General features: G+C 27.7%; 1 protein-coding gene across 3 annotated transcripts in view; it reads right to left on the bottom strand.

Moving 5' to 3' along the window:
• The window catches only part of LOC100205925 (methionine--tRNA ligase, cytoplasmic), a 47397-nt gene that overhangs the window by 9880 nt on the left and 16991 nt on the right, over positions 1-20526 (bottom strand). For all 3 annotated transcript variants that reach the window (XM_065808975.1, XM_065808976.1, XM_065808977.1), the window contains exons 6-16: positions 19141-19213; positions 18791-18906; positions 18525-18585; positions 18359-18387; positions 16374-16474; positions 13442-13558; positions 12482-12557; positions 12121-12248; positions 11960-12049; positions 264-315; positions 106-165 (exon numbers count right to left, since the gene is read on the bottom strand). In XM_065808975.1, the coding sequence (XP_065665047.1) occupies positions 106-165; positions 264-315; positions 11960-12049; positions 12121-12248; positions 12482-12557; positions 13442-13558; positions 16374-16474; positions 18359-18387; positions 18525-18585; positions 18791-18906; positions 19141-19213 (903 nt within the window). The remainder of the gene's footprint in view (positions 1-105; positions 166-263; positions 316-11959; positions 12050-12120; positions 12249-12481; positions 12558-13441; positions 13559-16373; positions 16475-18358; positions 18388-18524; positions 18586-18790; positions 18907-19140; positions 19214-20526) is intronic.

The following is a 20526-nucleotide window of genomic DNA, read 5'->3' as shown; positions in this document are numbered from 1 at the left end:
ATCTAGAATTTTGGATATCTGTAAAAAAATATCCTGAATATTTATTATTAACATTCTTGTGTATAAAATATTTATAACCAAAATATTTATAACCAAAATTAAAACCTTAAGCTCTGTAGCATTGATAAGTTTTCCACATGCATCACATTGATCACCACGAGCATCCTTTAACAGATAAATACTTATATATAAAAACCAATAAACTAGTGTGTGTGCGTGCGTGCGTGTGTGTGTGTAACAACTAATAGTAAATAAATTCTTACTTCATATGAGCAAAAGGGACAAATACCTTCGACAAAACGATCTGCCAAAAATCTTAAAAAAAAAATTAATTAATTGTTAAAAAATTGAGAAACTAAAATAGTTAAAAACATAAAGAAAAAAAACAACAACAGAAATAACAGCAAATTAAAATAAAGAACTAAAGAAACAAGAAACTTGCTTGTGATTTATAATTCATTATCAGCCCTCAGTTTTATGGTTGGCATTCGGCAATGCCAACCTGGAAGTGTTTGAGGTTGGCAAAAAATTGCCGATACTGTTTCTATGTTTTATGGTAAAACCTTTGTATCAAATTTTTTTGCAGACTGATGCCGACCTCTAAGATTAAAATTGACAAAATATTGAAGACCTCATTTTTCCTAATTCTGAGGGCAACATAATTTTTGATAAGTATTTCCATAAAATATAAATATTTTAATTATATAAAAAAATTTATACAAATATAATTTTAAAAACAGATACTAAAAAATATTTTATTAAATATAGCTATTATCTTATTCAATAGAGCTATCAATAACAGCCTTCAAACAAAACTAAAGTTCTAAAAGTGTTGAAAATTCTCTTAGTAGTTTGTCCCACTTAATACAAATCTTAATATTTTCTGGAGATAATCAACATTAGAATGTCAAGTTCAGTTTTTTGAATGCTCCAATTTGCCACAAACTGCATAGTACAGAGGATCTATATCAGGATAAAAGCTGAAAATTTGCAAAATTATGTTATCAGAATTATTTTTAGATTAAAATCAAATTAGCAGTATAAGACAGGGCACCACCCTTGGTACACGCCCATGGTACACGCATAATTCCTGTTTGGTTATATTTTTATTAAAAAATTCCTTATCTTGTTTAAGTCCAGATTGGACTTAAATAAGATCACAAATGGAGATTCTTCAGTTCATCTAATAATAGCAGAGAACTATGATTTATAAACAAGGTAAAATCATAACTTTCTATTATTTAACTTTTATTTTCAGAGAAAATTTTGTGTTTTGAAAAATAAAATGTTTGAAAAATAAATATTTCTTAAGGATTTACATTAGAATATTATTTTGTGGGGTTTTTTTTAACTTTAATGTTTTAATTTAAGTTTAGAAATAGAGTTAGAAGTAGCTAAAGGAGTAGAAGTAGGTTGAGGAGCAGGAATAGGAGTTTATATTTATTTTGTAAAAGTAAGTTTTCTCAATTTGGTTTGTTAAGTTTATTTACTAATAAAAAAACAACATAAAAACTTGAAAAATCAAAATAAAAGGCACTAAAAATAAAATTTAAGTTGTTTTGACCATTTATTTTAAAATATTTAAAAATAATAATAACATATTGAGTATTTAATAATAAGTTAATAAAAATATCATGTTATTGGTGTAGTTAAACTCACAATAAAAAATGGAAACTATAATAATCAGATAATATTCTATCAGATAATATATATTTTAACAAAACTTAAAAATTCTTTTAAAAACTTTTAAAAGTGTTTTTAATATGCAAACAAACATACTTCACTTCTAATACACTTCACTAATATGCAAACAAACATTGCTTCACAAACAAGAAAATTAAAAAAAAGAAGCATGTTATTGAAGAAAGCGATCATAATATTTAAAAACGGTTTCTTTAAAGTAATTCCAAATGCATTCATTTTAAGTAAAATTTTGCATGCTTTTGTTAACGCATGCAAAAACCATGATAAAAAATAACTACTTTCTTCAATAGCGTACTTGGTTATTTTACTTAAAAGTAATGCTATTGAGGAAAAGTAATCATGTTTTAACATGATTACTTTTCCTCAATGCATTTCTTTTAAAGCCTTTGAAAATGTGTTTTAAATTTTAGTAACTAATTGTTTTTTATTATAACTATGTGGAAAAAAAATTGCTGAACTCATTTTGAAAAATTTTAAGCAAACGCCAATGTTTGTCTAAGCAAAAGCAAAGAACCGTGATCAGTGTGTATGTGAAATAATGAAAAAAAGATTTTTTTGGGTGTTTTCATAGAGGTTCAGTTTCATTCAGGCACACAGTGTGCTTTTAAATACTTTTCAGCTTAAAATTAAAAAAATATGTTTTGGTTGTCTTTTCATTAACCTTTTTTTTTTTTTTAGCTGTTGTTACGTTCAGTTTTTCATTATTTCAATAAAAGCACTTTTATGATTGTTTACATAGAACATTTGAGAGTTTCTTATTTTTTGATTAGCTATTATATATAATATATAAATTATATACAACATATATTTTATATATAATAGCTAATTGTATGTAATATATATTGTTAGCTAGTATAGGCTATTGAGTTTAAAAAACTTAATAATCTGAACAATTGAGTTTTATTAACATAATGGTTATCCATAATGGTTATCTATGCTATAAAAATTGTGATAATGGATTAGTTATCAATATTAAAAGGAAGAATCTAGATAACTGTTGGGTGGTATTTTACAATCAATTGCTGTAATCAATCAAAGAAATATCAAGCCCACATTAATGTTGAAGATTGCATGTCTGTAAAGGCTGTTATATAGAGGAGCCAAACAAGTGGTTTTGTTAAACACATAAATGAATTTGATAATTATCAAACTCATTTATTCATTTAATTCAAACCTTTTTTTTTTGCTATTGATTTTTAATTTTCAATTTTTTTAAATTTTATCTTTTTTTCTTCAAATTTTTTCATTTTAAAACTCTTTTATTTTACTTTTTTCTTTTCTTTTTTTCATTTTCACTTTTTCTTCTCTATAGTTATTTAAATTTTTGTTTATTTCATTATTTTTATTTCTAAGTTTTTTTTTTAAACTATATTTTTATAATATTAAAAAAAAAAACGAAAAAGTTTATTATACACAAAAAGTTTATTATAATTTTTATAATAAACTTTGTGAAGCATGTGTTTTAAACAGTTTATTACAAGATAACACTGATTTGTTAATCTTGTAATAAACTGTGTGGGTTAATTTTTTTTCCTTTCGCGATTAGATTGTTTATATTTACATAATGAGACATCCATGATACCCAAAAACGCTGTTAATCTAACTAATAAAAACGATGTTAATCCAACTTGTAAAAAGATGTTTGCAACAGCTAACAGAAAAGTCATTCATTTGTGAAATTTGAGAATTGTTTAAATGGCTACTAAAAATTGGTAGCGGAACAAAATTGTCAAGGTAGAAAATCTTTTTAATAGATCTATTTAAATACATTATTAGAGAACTTCTAAACTGTTGAAAATATATTTTAAGATGCTCGGTGTAGTTAAGACGATTTACAAATTATTTGAATTCTTCTATTTGGAATTAGCATGGTTTTATCAGCGTATTATGTCCAATTAAGAGCTTTAGATGGTATAATTTTTTTTGCTTCAGGTTTTTTTAACATTTAAAGAAACTTTTATCTTTTTTATATAATTTTCAAAACCTTTTTACAACCCCTAATAGTAAATCTAAAAACACCATTTTGGAATCTTTAGATCACTTTGGCTTATCAGTGTTAACATGAAATTAGTTAAGTCTTTTGAAAAAGTGCCTTAATTTACTAAAGATCCTAGTTCTAATCGGTTCTGATGTATACTAACTATATATAGTTGTCAAAATACAATATTTCTATTAACATTCACAAAAAATACTAGAATTCCAACCAAGAAAGAGCTTATAGTTAAGAAAAATTGCTAACAAGCAAATTTTCTTAATTATTAAACTATGATGTTCATTTTACCTAAGCAACATATTTTTCTTAATTATTAAACTATGATGTTCATTTTACCTAAGCAACGTATTTTTTTAAATTTTATTAAAACTTGGACAAGTGATTGGGATTTTAAAAAGATTTTTTTTTAAACAAAAGAATCTTTGGTCTGGGTTTTTTTGCTATAAACATTTATATTTTATGATACCGCAAAAATTATCATTTTATTTTTTTTCATCTTTTCAAAATTCACAGACCTGATCATTTAACGGAAATATGCTATAGTCAACAAAATATCAAACAGATGCTATAATATTTTTAAATTACCTTAACTACAGAGTACTGAGCAAGATGATTATGTTAAATGTTCAGGAGATGCCACCTCTGACTTAGCACACACCTTGCCTTGGGGCTCTTGGTTAAGTCAAGGCTAGGGATGGTGTCATAACAAAAATACTCATCTTGGATAGATTTATAATACATTGTTTCCAATTAAATGCTAGATCTTCTTGACTCAATGCATGGGTTTTGTTTTATGGTTCTGAGGCTGGTTGGAAGTCAGGTTTCTCGAACTCTGTGGTAGCTCTCAGAGAGCCTGATTCCATCAAGAGCTGTAAAAAATCAGAGAACTAACAGTGCAATGTTGCGCATGGATAGTGTCCCTGTTCATACTTTTAGACTGTTAAATAGTGTACTAAGTACTATCTGTGCTTTGAGTCAAATTCTTTAACGTATCCATAAATGAGTAAAAAATTACCAAAAACTATAAATCACAAAAAACTATTGTCATCACCAAGTTCTAAAAATCTATCATTCACTAATACCGTGGTCTTTGAAGTAAGTTTATTTCTGTTGAGTCTTATCTCTTGCAAAGTTCACTAGACCTACTTGCTCTTTGAGAAATTTGAATTCAGCTGTCTCACCTTGTGATCTTAGTGTTGATGGTTATGTTCCTTTAATTCATAAAGACTCCAATAGTCACATGCTTGGCCTGAGCATTTACATTCGCAAAAATTCACCCATTTGTAGAGAAACTAGGTTTGAATCCACAAACTATTCTTTTGTGCTTTTGTTTAGCACTACTTCACTCTACTACCGTTCACTTTGTTCTATATCGTTCTCTTTTATCTTAAGACTGCTCTTTTTGATGATATTTCAAACTGATCAAATTGACTAACCCCTTGCTCTTTGTCTTTCAGCCAATATCGCTGTTGTTGGTGACTTTAATGCTAATCACACTGAATGGCTTGGTTCTAGTGACAGTGACTGTGCAGGTGTTAAAATCCACAACTTTAGCCTTTCTCAATCTCTTTCTTTCATGAATAGTCAACTTTCCAACTCACTTTCAAGACAATCCGAATCATTTAACTTCTCTACTCAACTTATGTCTTGTTTCTGATCCTAGTCAGTGCTAAGTTTCTCCACATTCACCCAAAGGTGCTTCTGATCATTGTTTGATCTCTCTAAAATCATTTTGATCTCTCTATTATCTCATTTTCATCATCAGAATCCCCCTATCATCGTACCTATTACAACTACCTTATAGCTGACTGGGATTCTTTCTGTGATTTTTTTCGCAATGACTGTTGGGTGGAAATCTTTTATCATTCTGCTGACATATATGCTTCTTATGTAACTTCTTGGATTCAGGCTGGCATGGAATCTTTTATATCATTTGTTAAATAGTTTTGAAAGTATAGGCGACAGCCTATACTTTTAAAACTATTTAACAAGCGCTTATCAAAAAAAAATTCTGGAGAGCGATCTGACTTGTTTAACTACCATCCCATTAGTCTTCTTCCTATCATAAGCAAGTTTTTTGAGTTTTTAACTAACAAACACTTGAATCTTGAATCTAATAACTTTCTGATCATCATGGATTATAATGATTATATAGATTTCTATCTTCTCATACTACTACTGTTTTGTTAACAGTAATAACCGATAGGTTATTACTGTTAACATGCATGTATTAAATGCATGCATGTTAACATTGCAATAAATAAATGCGGAGAGCTTAAGGCTATTGCTCTCAACATTTCTAAAGCCTTTGATAAAGTTTGGCATGGTGGTCTTCTCCATTAGTTTTCTTCTCATGGTGTATCAGGTAACTTCTTAAAATCTATTTAAGATGTTACCTGAACACCCAATAATATAGATTCATTGAAAAGTCTACAGGGAGAGGTTAAGATTTTTTCAAGCTTTATTTATTAAGATTAATTAATCATTATTCATCGAGATTAATTTTTAAGTAACTTACCTCTTTATCTAAAAGAAAATTCTGTGTATCTAAAAACAAGAATTTAATAGCTTAATAATAATTAAGAGTTTAATAGTTTTTCTGTGCAACATCTCTCTACACCACAGCCTTGTTCATCTTCAGATTGGTTTAATTTTCAGAGTTCAAGATTCGAGAGAGGGTTGTAACAACAATAAAGTATTTTCTCTTCCACTGTAGTGGCCCTCCTGGCTTTAGGGAGATGAATTAAATAATAATAATAATGATAATAGCTTGCTTTTGATAAACATCCAATACACAAATGTTATACTTTCTAATGTTCTTAATTTATCGTCTATAAATTGTTTGTTTCAAAAATTTATAGTTATAGAACCATGTTGTATGTATGCTATGATTTTAGTTGTTATTGTCTTTTTGAAACTTTTTTGCCATGTTTACAGGTTCCCATGTTTTATAAGTAGTGTTTCATGGAAACCTGTAAAACACTTGGCAGTGTTTAGTGCCAAGAGGTATTTCTATTTTGACTTCTTTTTTACTACCTGACAATATAATTATTTTATATAAAAAGGTTAATTAAAATTATATAATTTTAATTCTTTTTATTTTTATCTGTTTTGGCTGCGGCTGCATCTTCTCATGGTGCCTGCTGTTATAACTGATTTTTTAGCTAGCATTTTTATATAGCTAGCTAAAAGCCAATGTTGAAAGTATAACTAAATAGATTTATATTATAAATTTATATTGCATTGTATATTTCAATTAAACTTAAATTCATATTATTTTAAATTGTATACCTCAACCCTTTAATGCTTTAAATCTAAATTAATCTTGCCTAATTTATATTTATAGTTAAAATCAATTTATATAATAATAAAATAAGTTGCTTACTGATAATATACAGAATCCAAACCTAATGATTTGACTGTTAATAACACATTATTATATATATATACACTAGTGGCCATTGAAGTAAAGCCACTTGATGATTTTGCTGTAAAATGAAATATGTATAAAAAAGTAAGAACAACGTCATGCCATTCGGTTTGTTTATATATGACGTCATTATTATTTATGTTATGCATATTATACACGTGTTTGGCTTATTATTTAATTAAATTTCATGATTTCTTGCTGAAAAACTATAATGTTGTTATTGCTTATTTTAGTGTGATAATGGGGAAAAAGCCAGATATTAATGATTTTGTCAAGGGGCAAATTGTAACATTGAATGCTGAGCGTTATACTCAGCGTGATATCGCAAAGAAACTGAAGATTTCTAGAGGTGCCGTTGAGAATGTTTTAAGATCTGGAGGTGTTTCACGACGTTCCAACTGCAAGGGAGTACGAAAAACAAATCATCGTGATGATCGTTATTTGAAGAGCATTGTTGTGTCTGGTCCGCATACTTCTTCTGTGTGGACGACAGAAATAACACCGGAATACTGTAGAACACTTGTTCATAGCATGCCTGATCGCATTAATGCTGTGCTTAAAAATAAAGGATATCCTGTGAATTACTGACTTTTATTCATCGTTTGAGCTAGAACTTTATTCAGTGTATTGTAAGGTTAAAATTGCATTTGATAATATGCCTGCTAGACCTTGTTGCTAGAGTAAACTGTGTATTTTCCAAAAATTTGCTGCTGGCTTTATTTCAATGGCCACTAGTGTATATTATCTACAACCCTCGGAAAGAAGAAAAAATGAGGTCGGCTATAATTTGCCAACCTCAATCTTTTCTAGGTCGGCATCAAGTCGAAAAAATTTTTTTGATACAAAGGTCTTACCATAAAACATAGAAAAGAGGTTGCAAATTTTTTTGCTGACCTCATTGTTAAAAATTAAAAAATTTTAGAAAAAAAAAAACATTTTAAAAACAACAGCAATATTTTTTGATAACTTAATAAGAAACAATTTTTTTTTTCTTTTTAAACATCTTTGCTTCCAACAAGGCTGCAAGCAGCCACTAATTAAAGTTGGAAGTTACTGAAAGAGAAAAGATGAAGATTGTAGAGCAAGATAACGATTGACAGACGACTTAAAAGATTGCAAATTATATGAATCAGGAAAGCAAGATGAAGGAAGCAAAATCCAAAGGGCTGATGTTCCAGGAAAAAAACTAGACGAATAAGCGTTTTTGAAGCACTTAGGAACAGTCACAGAAAAAGGATGACACTTGATTGAACGACAAGTAACACGAGAATGAATTATAATAGATGGCACAAGAGACGCTAGCTCTTTAGAGCAGTGCTCATTATAGTATTTGTAGAAAAGAGAAAGAGAAGCAACATTATGACGATGAGATAATGGTTGGAGGTTGGCTGCAAGAGCAGGTCCAACAATGTTTACAATGCGTTTTTGCACCTTGTCTAAAAGAGAAAGGGCATTATTAGAAGATCTGCCCCAGATATGGCAACAGTATTCCATACAAGGCCGAATTTGAGATTTATAGAAATGGAGAATAGAATCCGAAGTAAGAAAGTGACGAGCTCGATAAAGAGATGCAAACTTAGCAGATGCTAATTTTGCAACTGATTTGATATATGGTTTCCAAGAAAGATTGGAAGTAAGAGTTAATCCTAGAAGATGAAGAGTAGGAGACTCATCGAGTACATCACCGTTCATAAATATAGGAAGATCTAAATTCTTGCGATAACGATTGGCTGAAAAAAATTGAGTTTTATCTGAATTAAAGTTCACCAGCCACTGTGAGCCCCATGCTGTAGCAGAAGTAAGATCCTTTTCAAGCTCAAATGCCCCCTCCAAGCAATCAGAGGGTGATGGTTTCTTATCACGACAAGAATAAATGGTAGTATCATCAGCAAACAATGCCACCTTAGATGTGAGAATATCTGGAAGATCATTAATGTAAATTAAAAAGAGTATAGGGCCAAGGATAGAACCTTGAGGAACCCCAGAAGTTACAGAATAAGAAGAAGAGCGCTGTTCATCGAGGAAAACTTTTATGCTACGATTGGAAAGGAAGGATTCAATGATCTTAAAGATGTTGCCGGATACACCATAAGAAGAAAGCTTATGGAGAAGACCAGCATGCCAAACTTTATCAAAAGCTTTTTAAATATCAAGAGCGACGGCCTTAACCTCTCCACCTTTATCTAATGCACGATAAAACCTGTCAGTTATTACTGTTAGCAAATCAGCTGTAGAACGAGAAGATCGAAATCCATATTGATGGTCAGAAAGTAAGTTATTAGATTCAAGATGAGAAATTAAGTGTTTGTTAATTAAAGATTCAAAAACCTTGCTTATGATAGGAAGAAGACTTATGGGATGGTAGTTAGACGAATCAGATCGCTCTCCAGAATTTTTGAAGATAGGGATAACAGATGCGGCTTTCCAGCAGGCTGGAAAACAAGATTCTGATAAGCACTTGTTGAATAGTTTTGAGAGTATAGATGACAGCTCCAGAGAACACTTCTGCAAGACAATAACAGGTATGTTATCCGGGCCACAAGCTGTAGAAGAGTCAAGACAGGAAATCACTTTAGATACAGATGCTGGAGTGATATGAATGTCAAGCAATGGATCAACCTGTTTGTTGGCAATATCAGGTAGAACGCAACTAGTGGAATCAAGAGATGATATTGATGAAAAGTTTTTAGCAAACAATTCGGCTTTGTCTTTAGATGAGGTGACAAAGTCTAAACCATACAAGAGAGGTGGAATAACAGATTTGTCCTTATTATTGATACTATTAAAGATTCTCCAGAAGTCACGAGAGCCTAATTTTTGAGATGAGATACGAGATTTCATGAACTGAGAATAGCAGATTTTGGCGTTAGACAAAACCTTTTTACAATTGTTTCTAGCAGTAATAAACAGACATCTGTATTCTGGAGAATAGTTTTGCTGATAAATATGGAAGTAACAGTTTTGATTAGCAATCACAGCAGCACAGTGTGAAGAAAACCAAGGAGGAGAGTGAGGCTTGACCTGGAATCGTCGAGAGGGAATAAAAGATTCCATTCCAGCCTGAATCCACGAAGTTATGTAAGAAGCACATTTGTCGACAGGAACCCGAAAGATTTCTACCCAAGGGCCATCACGAAGAAAATCACGGAAAGAATCCCAGTCAGCTTTACTGTAGTTGTAAGAGGTTCGATAATAGGGGGATTCAGGTGATGAAGAAGAATGAGATATTAGTTTTAGAGAGATCAAACTGTGATCAGAAGAACGTAAGGGTGAATGTGGAGAAACTGAGCACTGACTAGGATCAGAAACAAAACATAAGTCGAGTAGAGAAGGTAAATGATTCGAGTTGTCTGGAAAGTGAATTGGAAAGTTGACTATTTGAGTTAAAGATTGAGAAAGGCAAAAGTTGTGGGCTTTAATGCCTGCCAAATCACTGACACTAGAGCCAAGCCATTCAGAGTAATGAGCATTAAAGTCACCGACAACAACTATATTAGCTGATGGATAAAGAGAGAGGGCTTGGTCAATATGATCAGAAATAACGTCAAAAAGTGTGCAGTCTTGAGATGAAGGAGAGCGATATAGAACAAAGAAAAAGGCAATAGAGTGAAGTGGTGCTAAACGAAAGCACATAAAAGAATTGTCTGTGGATTCAAACCTAGTTTCACGACAAATGGGCGAATTCTTACGAATGTAAATGCCGAGGCCAAGCATGTGACTATTGGAGTCTTTACGATTTAGAGGAAGATAACCATCAACACTAAGATCACAAGATGAGACAGCCGAACTCAAATTAGTCTCACAAAGAGCAAGTAGGTCTGGTGAACTTTGCAAGAAATAAGACTCAACAGAAGAAAAGTTACTTCGAAGACCACGAATATTAGTGAATGATAGGTTATTTTCATTAGGAGATAATAGAATGAGTTGCTTTGTCATAAAAACAGAGACACAAGCAAAACCCATGCATTGAGTCAAGAAGATCCAGCATTCAACATCCTAAACTGGAAACAATGTATTAAAAATACATCTGCACCAGCCTAATAGATGAAGAAAATATTGTTAAAATTCAGTAGTAATAAATATTTTAATACTAATAAATACTGTTAACAAGCAAATATTGAACAAATCTAACAGTACTCTTGCAATGCACTTTATTCACAAAATCACAATTTGATCAAAACTGACTAAAAATTTTAATATTGATTGCATAACAGAAATTCCAATTGACTGAAAACAAAATTTATTAACTTCTTCTCTATACATTTTTCTATACTATGCTTTTGAGTTTATTGCAGAGAACAAAAATGCCTACAGACAGACAGATAACTTCTATGTTTTTTTGGCATGTACGTATGTATGTATTTATGTATACATGCATAAATACATACATACATACATACATACATACATACATACATACATACATACATACATACATACATACATACATACATATATACATACATATATAAATACATACATACATATGAAGAATGTTATAAAATATAATTACTTAGATATAAAATACTACTTCAATATTTAAATATTGAAATAAAGAAACAAAAATAAATGAAAACCAAAATATAAATTATTAAAAAACTGATTAAAGGTAATAGATACAACAGTTCAATTTTTAATTAAGATGTTTAAAAAAACATGCTTAAACTTTTTTCACAATTTTTAAAATTTATTTTTTACAAAAAAAAAAAAAAAAAATCTGCTAAAAACTCAAAAAAAAAAAAACATTTAAAGAAAATAACTTAAAAACTTAATAACTCGAAACGAAAAAAAAAATTTTATTTCAACATTCCTACTCTTTTAAAAACATTCACCTTTCGCATTGTTCACATTTTAGTTGATCAACTGCATCTTTACATAAGTAGCCATTTTTTTCAATTTTCCAAAATATATCCTGAGTTATCCTAAATTAAATTTTTTTTTTTATCATTCTTATTCAAATGACAAAAACTGAGAAATTTCAAAAAATATTTACTTTGTTTGGTGTTCTGTTGTTGTTCTTCCAAAACAATCAAACTCAATATTAAACCATGTATAAATTTCACTATGAATTTTGTTATATTTGTCACAAATTTGTTGAGGTGTGAGCCCTTCTGCAAAAGCCTAAAAAAAAATATCAGAAAAATGTTGATCTCTTGAATTTGAAATGAAATCTCTTGAATTCAATTATGAAATGTAATTGAATCATAATGATCTGTTTGCAACAAACTTAGAACAAAGCTTTTTCAAATTAAAGCAAAAGTATAATGACTGTGCATAGTTTAAAACATTTTGCTGCAAAATAAAAATAAAAATAAATAAAATTAGAAAAATATCAAAAGATAATAAAATATTACTTTTGTTTCTGTAGCTGTGCCATATTCATCTGTTCCACAAATATAAAGAACATTTAGATTTCTTAAACGACAGTACCTAACAATAAACAAATATAAAAACTTAATTTCTCAAACGAAATATAACAACAAATTTGTTTTAAATATTAATTTAGTTAATAACATAATTTAGTTAATTAATAGATTGAAACAAGTAAAACTAATAATTAAAAAAAAAAACAGTTAATAGAAATGGTAAATCAGTAGATAGCCAATTAAAAGGCTTTAAAAATCTAGCATTTATAATTTTTTTAAATTACAAATACATTAGAAATATTCATTTTTGAAAATATATTTTTATTTCGTTTTCTTGTCTGATTTAGCTTTACAACCTTTACAACAACCTTGAAATATTAATTCCTGAACAAAAATTATTTGTTCAAATTTTCCAATTTATGCAATTTTTGAAAATATTCCAATTTATGTAATTTGTGGGAAAATTACTTTTTATGTGATTTGAGAAAAAAATATTTTCAGATACATTGAAAAAAAATTAACGAGTTGACAAGTTTATGATAAATTTAATAACCTTTAGTAATAATTTCTACTTCAGGTAACTAATAATAATATAAAATATAAAGTAATTATAAATAAATATTTTAAAGCAAATCAAAAACAAAGTATAACACAATAAAAATTAATAAATTCTAAAAATCAAATTTGCACATTTGCTGTAAAAAAAAAAAAAAAAACAGTTTGTACAAAATTTCATAAACATAATAAAACCAGTTCTAAAACATTGTCAATTGTCATTTTATGATATCTTTTATTGTGAAGGTCTGTTCTAAAAACCGTTGAAATTTCACATTGCATAATCATTTTAAAAAAAGATTATGCGATGTGAAATTTCAACAGTTTAAAAATTTTTAGATTTTTAAAAGTATATGTAAGAATAATAAAGTAAAAATGAACTTTAAATTATACCTTGCATAAACATCCGCACTAAGTGTACAACCAATAATGTTTCCAAGATGAGGAACATTGTTTACATATGGTAATGCAGATGTAATCAAAATATTTTTTTCTCCCTCTTTTGGTAAACTAAAAACATTAAAAAAGGTATCAAAAAAGGTATACATCATCAAATCATCATCATCATCCATCATTATCATCATTGCTGTTATCATTACTGTTGCCATCAATGAAATGATAAGTGTTAGAAATAAAATTGTAAACATGTTTATTAAACTTTTATTGTATTGAATACAAAATATATTCAAATTTACAACACCACACAGACACATTCGCGCACTCACACACACATATATATATATACACACACATTGGCTACCACGTGGATATTCATGTGTTCTACGGGCTGCTGCTTATATACCAGAATGGCTACCAACTTAACAGGAGGGCTCTATCTTACAACTCTCTTGTGCACTTGAAGATCCAGTAGCCAAATATTCTTGTAACAATTCACCACTGATTTACATAGCTGGAGACTTTATTGGATGTGACGTGAAACAATTATGCAAGAAATACCACTTATGGCAAATAAACCATGAACTTGAGTAACAGCATCTGAATCGTCTTTATTCTAACAAATGCCCCCGAGGTGTTAGATTTTTGAAACACTAAAACCACTGGGTCCATCCTCATCTCAAATCAGATTAAGACTAGAAATGCCAGCAATCACAATGTTGTCATTACTTATTCCCCTCCACATATGTATAAAAAAACACGACCAAAACATACAATTGCCTTGATATGCATAGTATCCTTGCCATTCTTGACTTTGACTCGCTTGGGTCATTCTCAGCTTACCAGAATGTCATAATTGACGCACAAAATCAACTTCTGCACACTATCAAAGCCTGCGGTGACCAAGAATGGATGACTGCCAATATCCTACAATGTACAAAACAACCCCAACATTTACACAAAGCTGGGCTTTATGACCAACACAATACATGTTGGCTAATATTATCGCCCAACTTATTGCCACCTGGAAAGCATCTTTTTACAGAAATATATGTATCACACTAATAAGAATAGTTTATGGTCACGTTGATGAACTATCATCCACGTGACTCATAAACTATTCTATCCGGATTTATCAAGCCAATTTTCTCAATACCAAAATTGTCCATCTTCAACTTCTCAAATGTCAGTGAACAACTTAAACACATCAAATTAACACCAGCCAGCCATGATGACATATCGGGCAAATTACTTTATGCTACATGCCTTAAACTAGTAGAAGCTTTATTTTTTACTTTTAATTGTTGTAATAATAAATGTATTGTACCATCTGAATGGCTTTATGCAAACATCATTCCTATTCCAAAAGTTGATAACCCGTTTCTACCAATGGACTACTGACTAATTGCTATAACATCTGCAACATGCAAATCAGTTAAACATATCCTTGCAAAACATACACCGTACATCCAAGATAAACTATTACCAAATAGCCAATTTAGTTTTCTTCCTGGTAGAAGTACAACTGATGCCATCATACAAATAATAGATGACTGGGGATATGCTATCAACTGCAATATCTCACTAACAGTTATTTTCTTTTATTTTAAACTACATTCTCATGTACAAACTTAAGATTAACCTATCACTTTGGTTATCATCCTGGATTGCAAAATGACTTTCAAGCCACAAACAACAACTTATAGTTAACAAAAAGTCTACAGAATGGAAAGATGTACTATCTAGAGTAATACAAGGAAGTCCTTGGTCTAATTCTCTTTTTAATCTATGTACTAGACATAAACTCACTACCTCCCAACAGGTATAGTTCACAAGAAATATGCAGATGAAATCTTAGCTTACATAACTGTCAAAAAATTCCTCTCTTCCACAAGACGTAGCAGTCTTCAACAATAGAGCAATGATAATAAAATGTTTCTAAACACAGCCAAATGCAAAGCTATTTATATTTGCCGAGGTGCAAAGCCTGTCCTAAAAATAAAGAACGAAATTCTTGAAGTTGTAAACTCATACAAATACCTCGGCATCAACCTCAAATTGTGTTTAAAATTTGAAAAACAATAGTTAAGCCTGTATAATAAAACTGCATCTTATAGACATCTTTTTAAGCAACTCAGAATATTTGGAGGATGGTCTAAATCTATGTTTATATTAACTATGTCTATTGCTTCAGCCATTTTACCTACAAAGTAGTTGTCCTCATCTCCATAACCAATAAAACTAAATCCAAGATGCAAGTTTTTTGAAAACCATCTCTTAAAAACAGCTGGTATTGATCCTCATGATGCAACCAACTATTATTTCCTTCTAATTGAGGAACATCTTGATGCTGTATGCATCAGTACACACCAGAACGATTACTCACATTCCACTTTCAAATTCAGCACTAGAATAGCAAAATAGACAATGTATTTAAACACGTTCCTACAAAAATATATCCGCCACCTATGTAATGACACTAATAAATTCAGTGCTAATTCTACTCTTTACGTTACCTGAAAACACGCAATATATTCTCAATACACGCTATCAAAATATTGCACTATTAGTTTTTGTAAAATCAAATCAATATTTATTTCAATAAAAGATTTAAAAATATATATATTTATTTCAATTCGACCTTGAAGTCGAGGAGGCTACTTTATCAGTTATGGTTACAGCCCTCTCTCAACTCTATAACTCTGAAACACAAACCTTGATGAGCAAGACCGCTATGCGGAGAAACATATATGTATATAATATATATAGATCCAAAAAAGTTTTTTTTGGATCACCTAATATTACTGATGAAATTTATTTTCAATAAGTAGTGTTATGTTTATCTGGGTGCATAATTGAGAGAAGTGTAAGTCCTGCTCCTGTCCCAGTGATAAAGTTGTTTGTCTACTTTAAAAATAAAAATAATTACATTGGATGAGTCAATTTTCTTGGTTTTGCAACTAGATCTCGACCTTTCAACCAAAAACTTTTTGCATTTTTTATGTCAGCATCAGAAGGACCTTCAATTTCCTTAAAATATTTTTAAAAACAAATTCCAATAAACACACATATATATTTATATAGATATATATGTATATATATAAATATATATAGATATATATATATATATATATATATATATATATATATATATATATATATATATATATATATATATATATATAGATATATATATATATGTTTATTGGATATATATATATATGACATGTTTTTTTTTATTCCTGTTATGTATTTTTTTTTTTTTTTTTTTACTTTTTTTATACTATTTTTATCATATTTATATATATATTTTTTAACTTTTGTTTTATTTCTATTTTTATTTATACATATTTAAATCTATTATTTTATAAAAATATATTTTTTATAATTATTTATGTTATTTTTGTTAACTTATTATATATTATACTTCATTTTTATTTTCATCTATTTACAAGAACAATTAATTACAGTAATATAACCATACTTAAACCTTGTCGTAACCAATTGTTAACCAATTGAACCAATTGTTAAAAAAAATAAAAGTATATATATATATATTTGAAATTTTAAATATATATATATATATATATATATATATATATATATATATATATATATATATATATTTGAAATTTTAAATATATATATATATATATATATATATATATATATATATATATTTGAAATTTTAAATATATAAAGTAGCACTCTTAAAATGTTAAAACTTTGTCTTGATCCTGATAAATATTGTTTAAAAGAATGAATAAAATGATAGTATGAATTATTTTCAAATATTAATGTGAACTATAGAATAAAAATTTGAATTTACTACTTAATCATAGTTAAATAAAATATCTTATAAAAGATAAATTTTAATATGACAATATACTATTGGATTTACTTCAATAGTTGTATTAAAATTAAATCGCATTTTTATGATTAAAAATTAATGGGTATACAACATTTGTGTGTACCTGTTAATTTTTTGTCCACGTATATATATATATATATATATATATATATATATATATATATATATATATATATATATATATATATATATATATATATATATATATATATATATATATATATATATATATATATATATATAAAAGTTCCTTAAAAGTAGGTCAACCTGGTACTCAAAAGAAGCAAAATAATATATAAATTTCATAAATAATTGTTTTATAAAAAATAAATTAAAAAATTTTTATTTTTATTAAAAACTTGTAAAAATGTACTTTTTTTATTTCTAGTTAAAAAAACCATAGTTTTTGTGCAATTAAATCTAAAATAATAATTGTATTATGAAATTATCACTTTTTTTGAAATTTTTATATAATTTCGCTACTTTTAAGACCCAAAATGACATACTTTTGAAAAAACTTCTTTTTTCAAAATAATAGGGACCTGTTAAAAAGTAAAGTTAATTGAGCTGTCCCTAAAACACATTATTTAAGTTTGCAATTTTAAACTAATTTTCCTGACCACAAACCACATCAAATCAAAGGGTAGCCCAAATAAAGTTCAAAAATAATTTTTTTTATATACAATTTTGAATATAAAAAAAAAATAATTATATATATATATATATATATATATATATATATATATATATATATATATATATATATATATATATATATATATATATATATATATATATATATATATATATATATATATATATATATATATATATATATATATATATATATATATATATATATATATATATATATATATATATATATATATATATATATATATATATATATATATATATATATATATATATATACACACACACACACACACACTTTTATACTGTTAAAAATACTAAATTTTTTTTAGATAAGTACAGTCAACAAACTTTTTCTCTGTAGCTTAAAGAAATAAACAAGGACACACCTCTGTTTGTTGCAGTTCTTCTGCTGCATCTAAAATTTATGAAAAATAATCATAAACACTACTTTTATTAAATTCATGCTACAGAGGTATTACTAAAAGTAGCACCACAAGTAATTTTTTGTTTTTAAAATTATATTAAAAATAAAGTAGTAGTAAATAGGAGTACCTTTGATGTGCTTTATATTTTTAGAGAGGTGTGAAGGTAATACATAGTTTTCAAAAAAAGCCTAACAGAAAAAAACACAAGCAGAAAATTCACAACCTAATTATTACCATTTTTATGGTGTCTAATGTAGCTATAAAATTGGTGTGTAATGTGACTATAAAATTGGTCAAAAATGCAACAAAATTTCAATCACATTTAAATGAAACCATATAATATGTGTGTATACAATACTATACTAGATAATACCATTTACTTTTAATAAATACCTTGAATGCAGAAATTCCTTTGCTTTGCGTGATCACATCAACTGCTTTTAATGTATTATCTGATATTGACAATTTATTGAACCAATTGTTAACAGCTGGCAGTTTAAAACTGATATCTGTAATACCAATAATGTTAAACATTATGTCATCTTAAAATAAGTATAATATATAAATTTTAGGTTATGGTAGAGCCAGGAAGTAGGACACAATATACAGTAAAAAAAATTGATAACCAAATGTCTAAACTAAGTCAGCATCTTAAAAATTAAAGCGTACAAAATATATTTAAAAAGTTTCAACCATATTGCGCAGGGATATCAATATATATTTACTAAGTAACAATATATAACCTTGAATATCTTTTTCTTGCATAACTGCATAGAGACTTGCCCAAACTACTATGTCAGAAGCTGTAATAAATGACTAAAATAAATAGTTTTGATTGTTAAAATAAAAGCTTCACATAAAAAATAGTTACGTGCATTACTGTGCACAGACCCAGTCAAAATCAAAACTGATCACATTACATGATGACAGTTTGACCTTATTATTTATAATTATATTTTTAACATAAACAAAAATAATAAAAAAATTAGCACCATTTATTTTTTATATTGGGTAACAATATATAATATATAATTGAAATATAAGCAATTGATATATAGAAATAATAAACCAAACAAATAGTGAATGCTATAAATAAAAAAATAACTTTAAAATTTTCATCTATATTTTTAAAACCAGATTAATTAAAATTGTAAAACTCAGATTAACCAATCAAAAATGCAAAATGTTAAATGCTATAAACTAAATAAATAGTGAGTGTTACATATAACCAATTAGCAAATAAATAGTGACCAAATTCTTCCATAACCTTATTGCAACTAGAAGATAGCTTTGTTTACTTGTCTAGGTAAAAAACAATTGCTACGTTAATGTTAATGTTAAATGCTATTAACTATAAACTATAAAATAATGTTATAACTATAATGCTATAACTATAATGCTATAACTATAATAATAACTATATAATGCTATAACTATAATGTAAATATATATGTAACTATAATGTAACTATAATGTAACTACTATATGACTAATGTAATGTACTATATGACTAATGTAACTATATGACTAATGTAACTACTATATGACTAATGTAATGTACTATACGATTAATGTAACTATAATGTAACTACTATATGTAAAACTATAATGGAACGATAATGCTATAACTATAATGTAAAAATAAAAATAATAATAACTATATCATGCTATAACTATAATGCTATAGCTATAAACTATAAAATAATGTTAATGTTAAATGCTATAAACTAAATAAATAGTGAGTGTTACATATAACCAATTAGCAAATAAATAGTGACCAAATTCTTCCATAATCTTATTGCAACTAGAAGATAGCTTTGTTTACTTGTATAGGTAAAAATTAAAACCAAATGTTAACCATCAATGATATGAATAAAAGTTTAAATTAAAACAGGAAATTAAATTTGTTTTAAAATATTTTTTTTCTTTAAATAAAAATGTTAACAATAAAAGGTGTTTTTGTGCAAGTTTTATAAAATAAAAGGTGTGCAAAGTTTTTTTTAAAGTTTTAAAGTTTAAAGTTTTTGCACAAACTTCAATAATTTTTCTCCTCAGATTTCAAAAGTGCAAAAAAAACTAAAATCTGAGTGTGAGCTTTTAAAATCATAAAAGGTTAAAAATTATTTATA

The sequence above is a fragment of the Hydra vulgaris genome, chromosome 11, assembly GCF_038396675.1.
Source record: "Hydra vulgaris chromosome 11, alternate assembly HydraT2T_AEP".
Taxonomy (NCBI): Eukaryota; Metazoa; Cnidaria; class Hydrozoa; order Anthoathecata; family Hydridae; genus Hydra; species Hydra vulgaris.
This window is presented reverse-complemented; position numbering and strand designations above follow the sequence as displayed.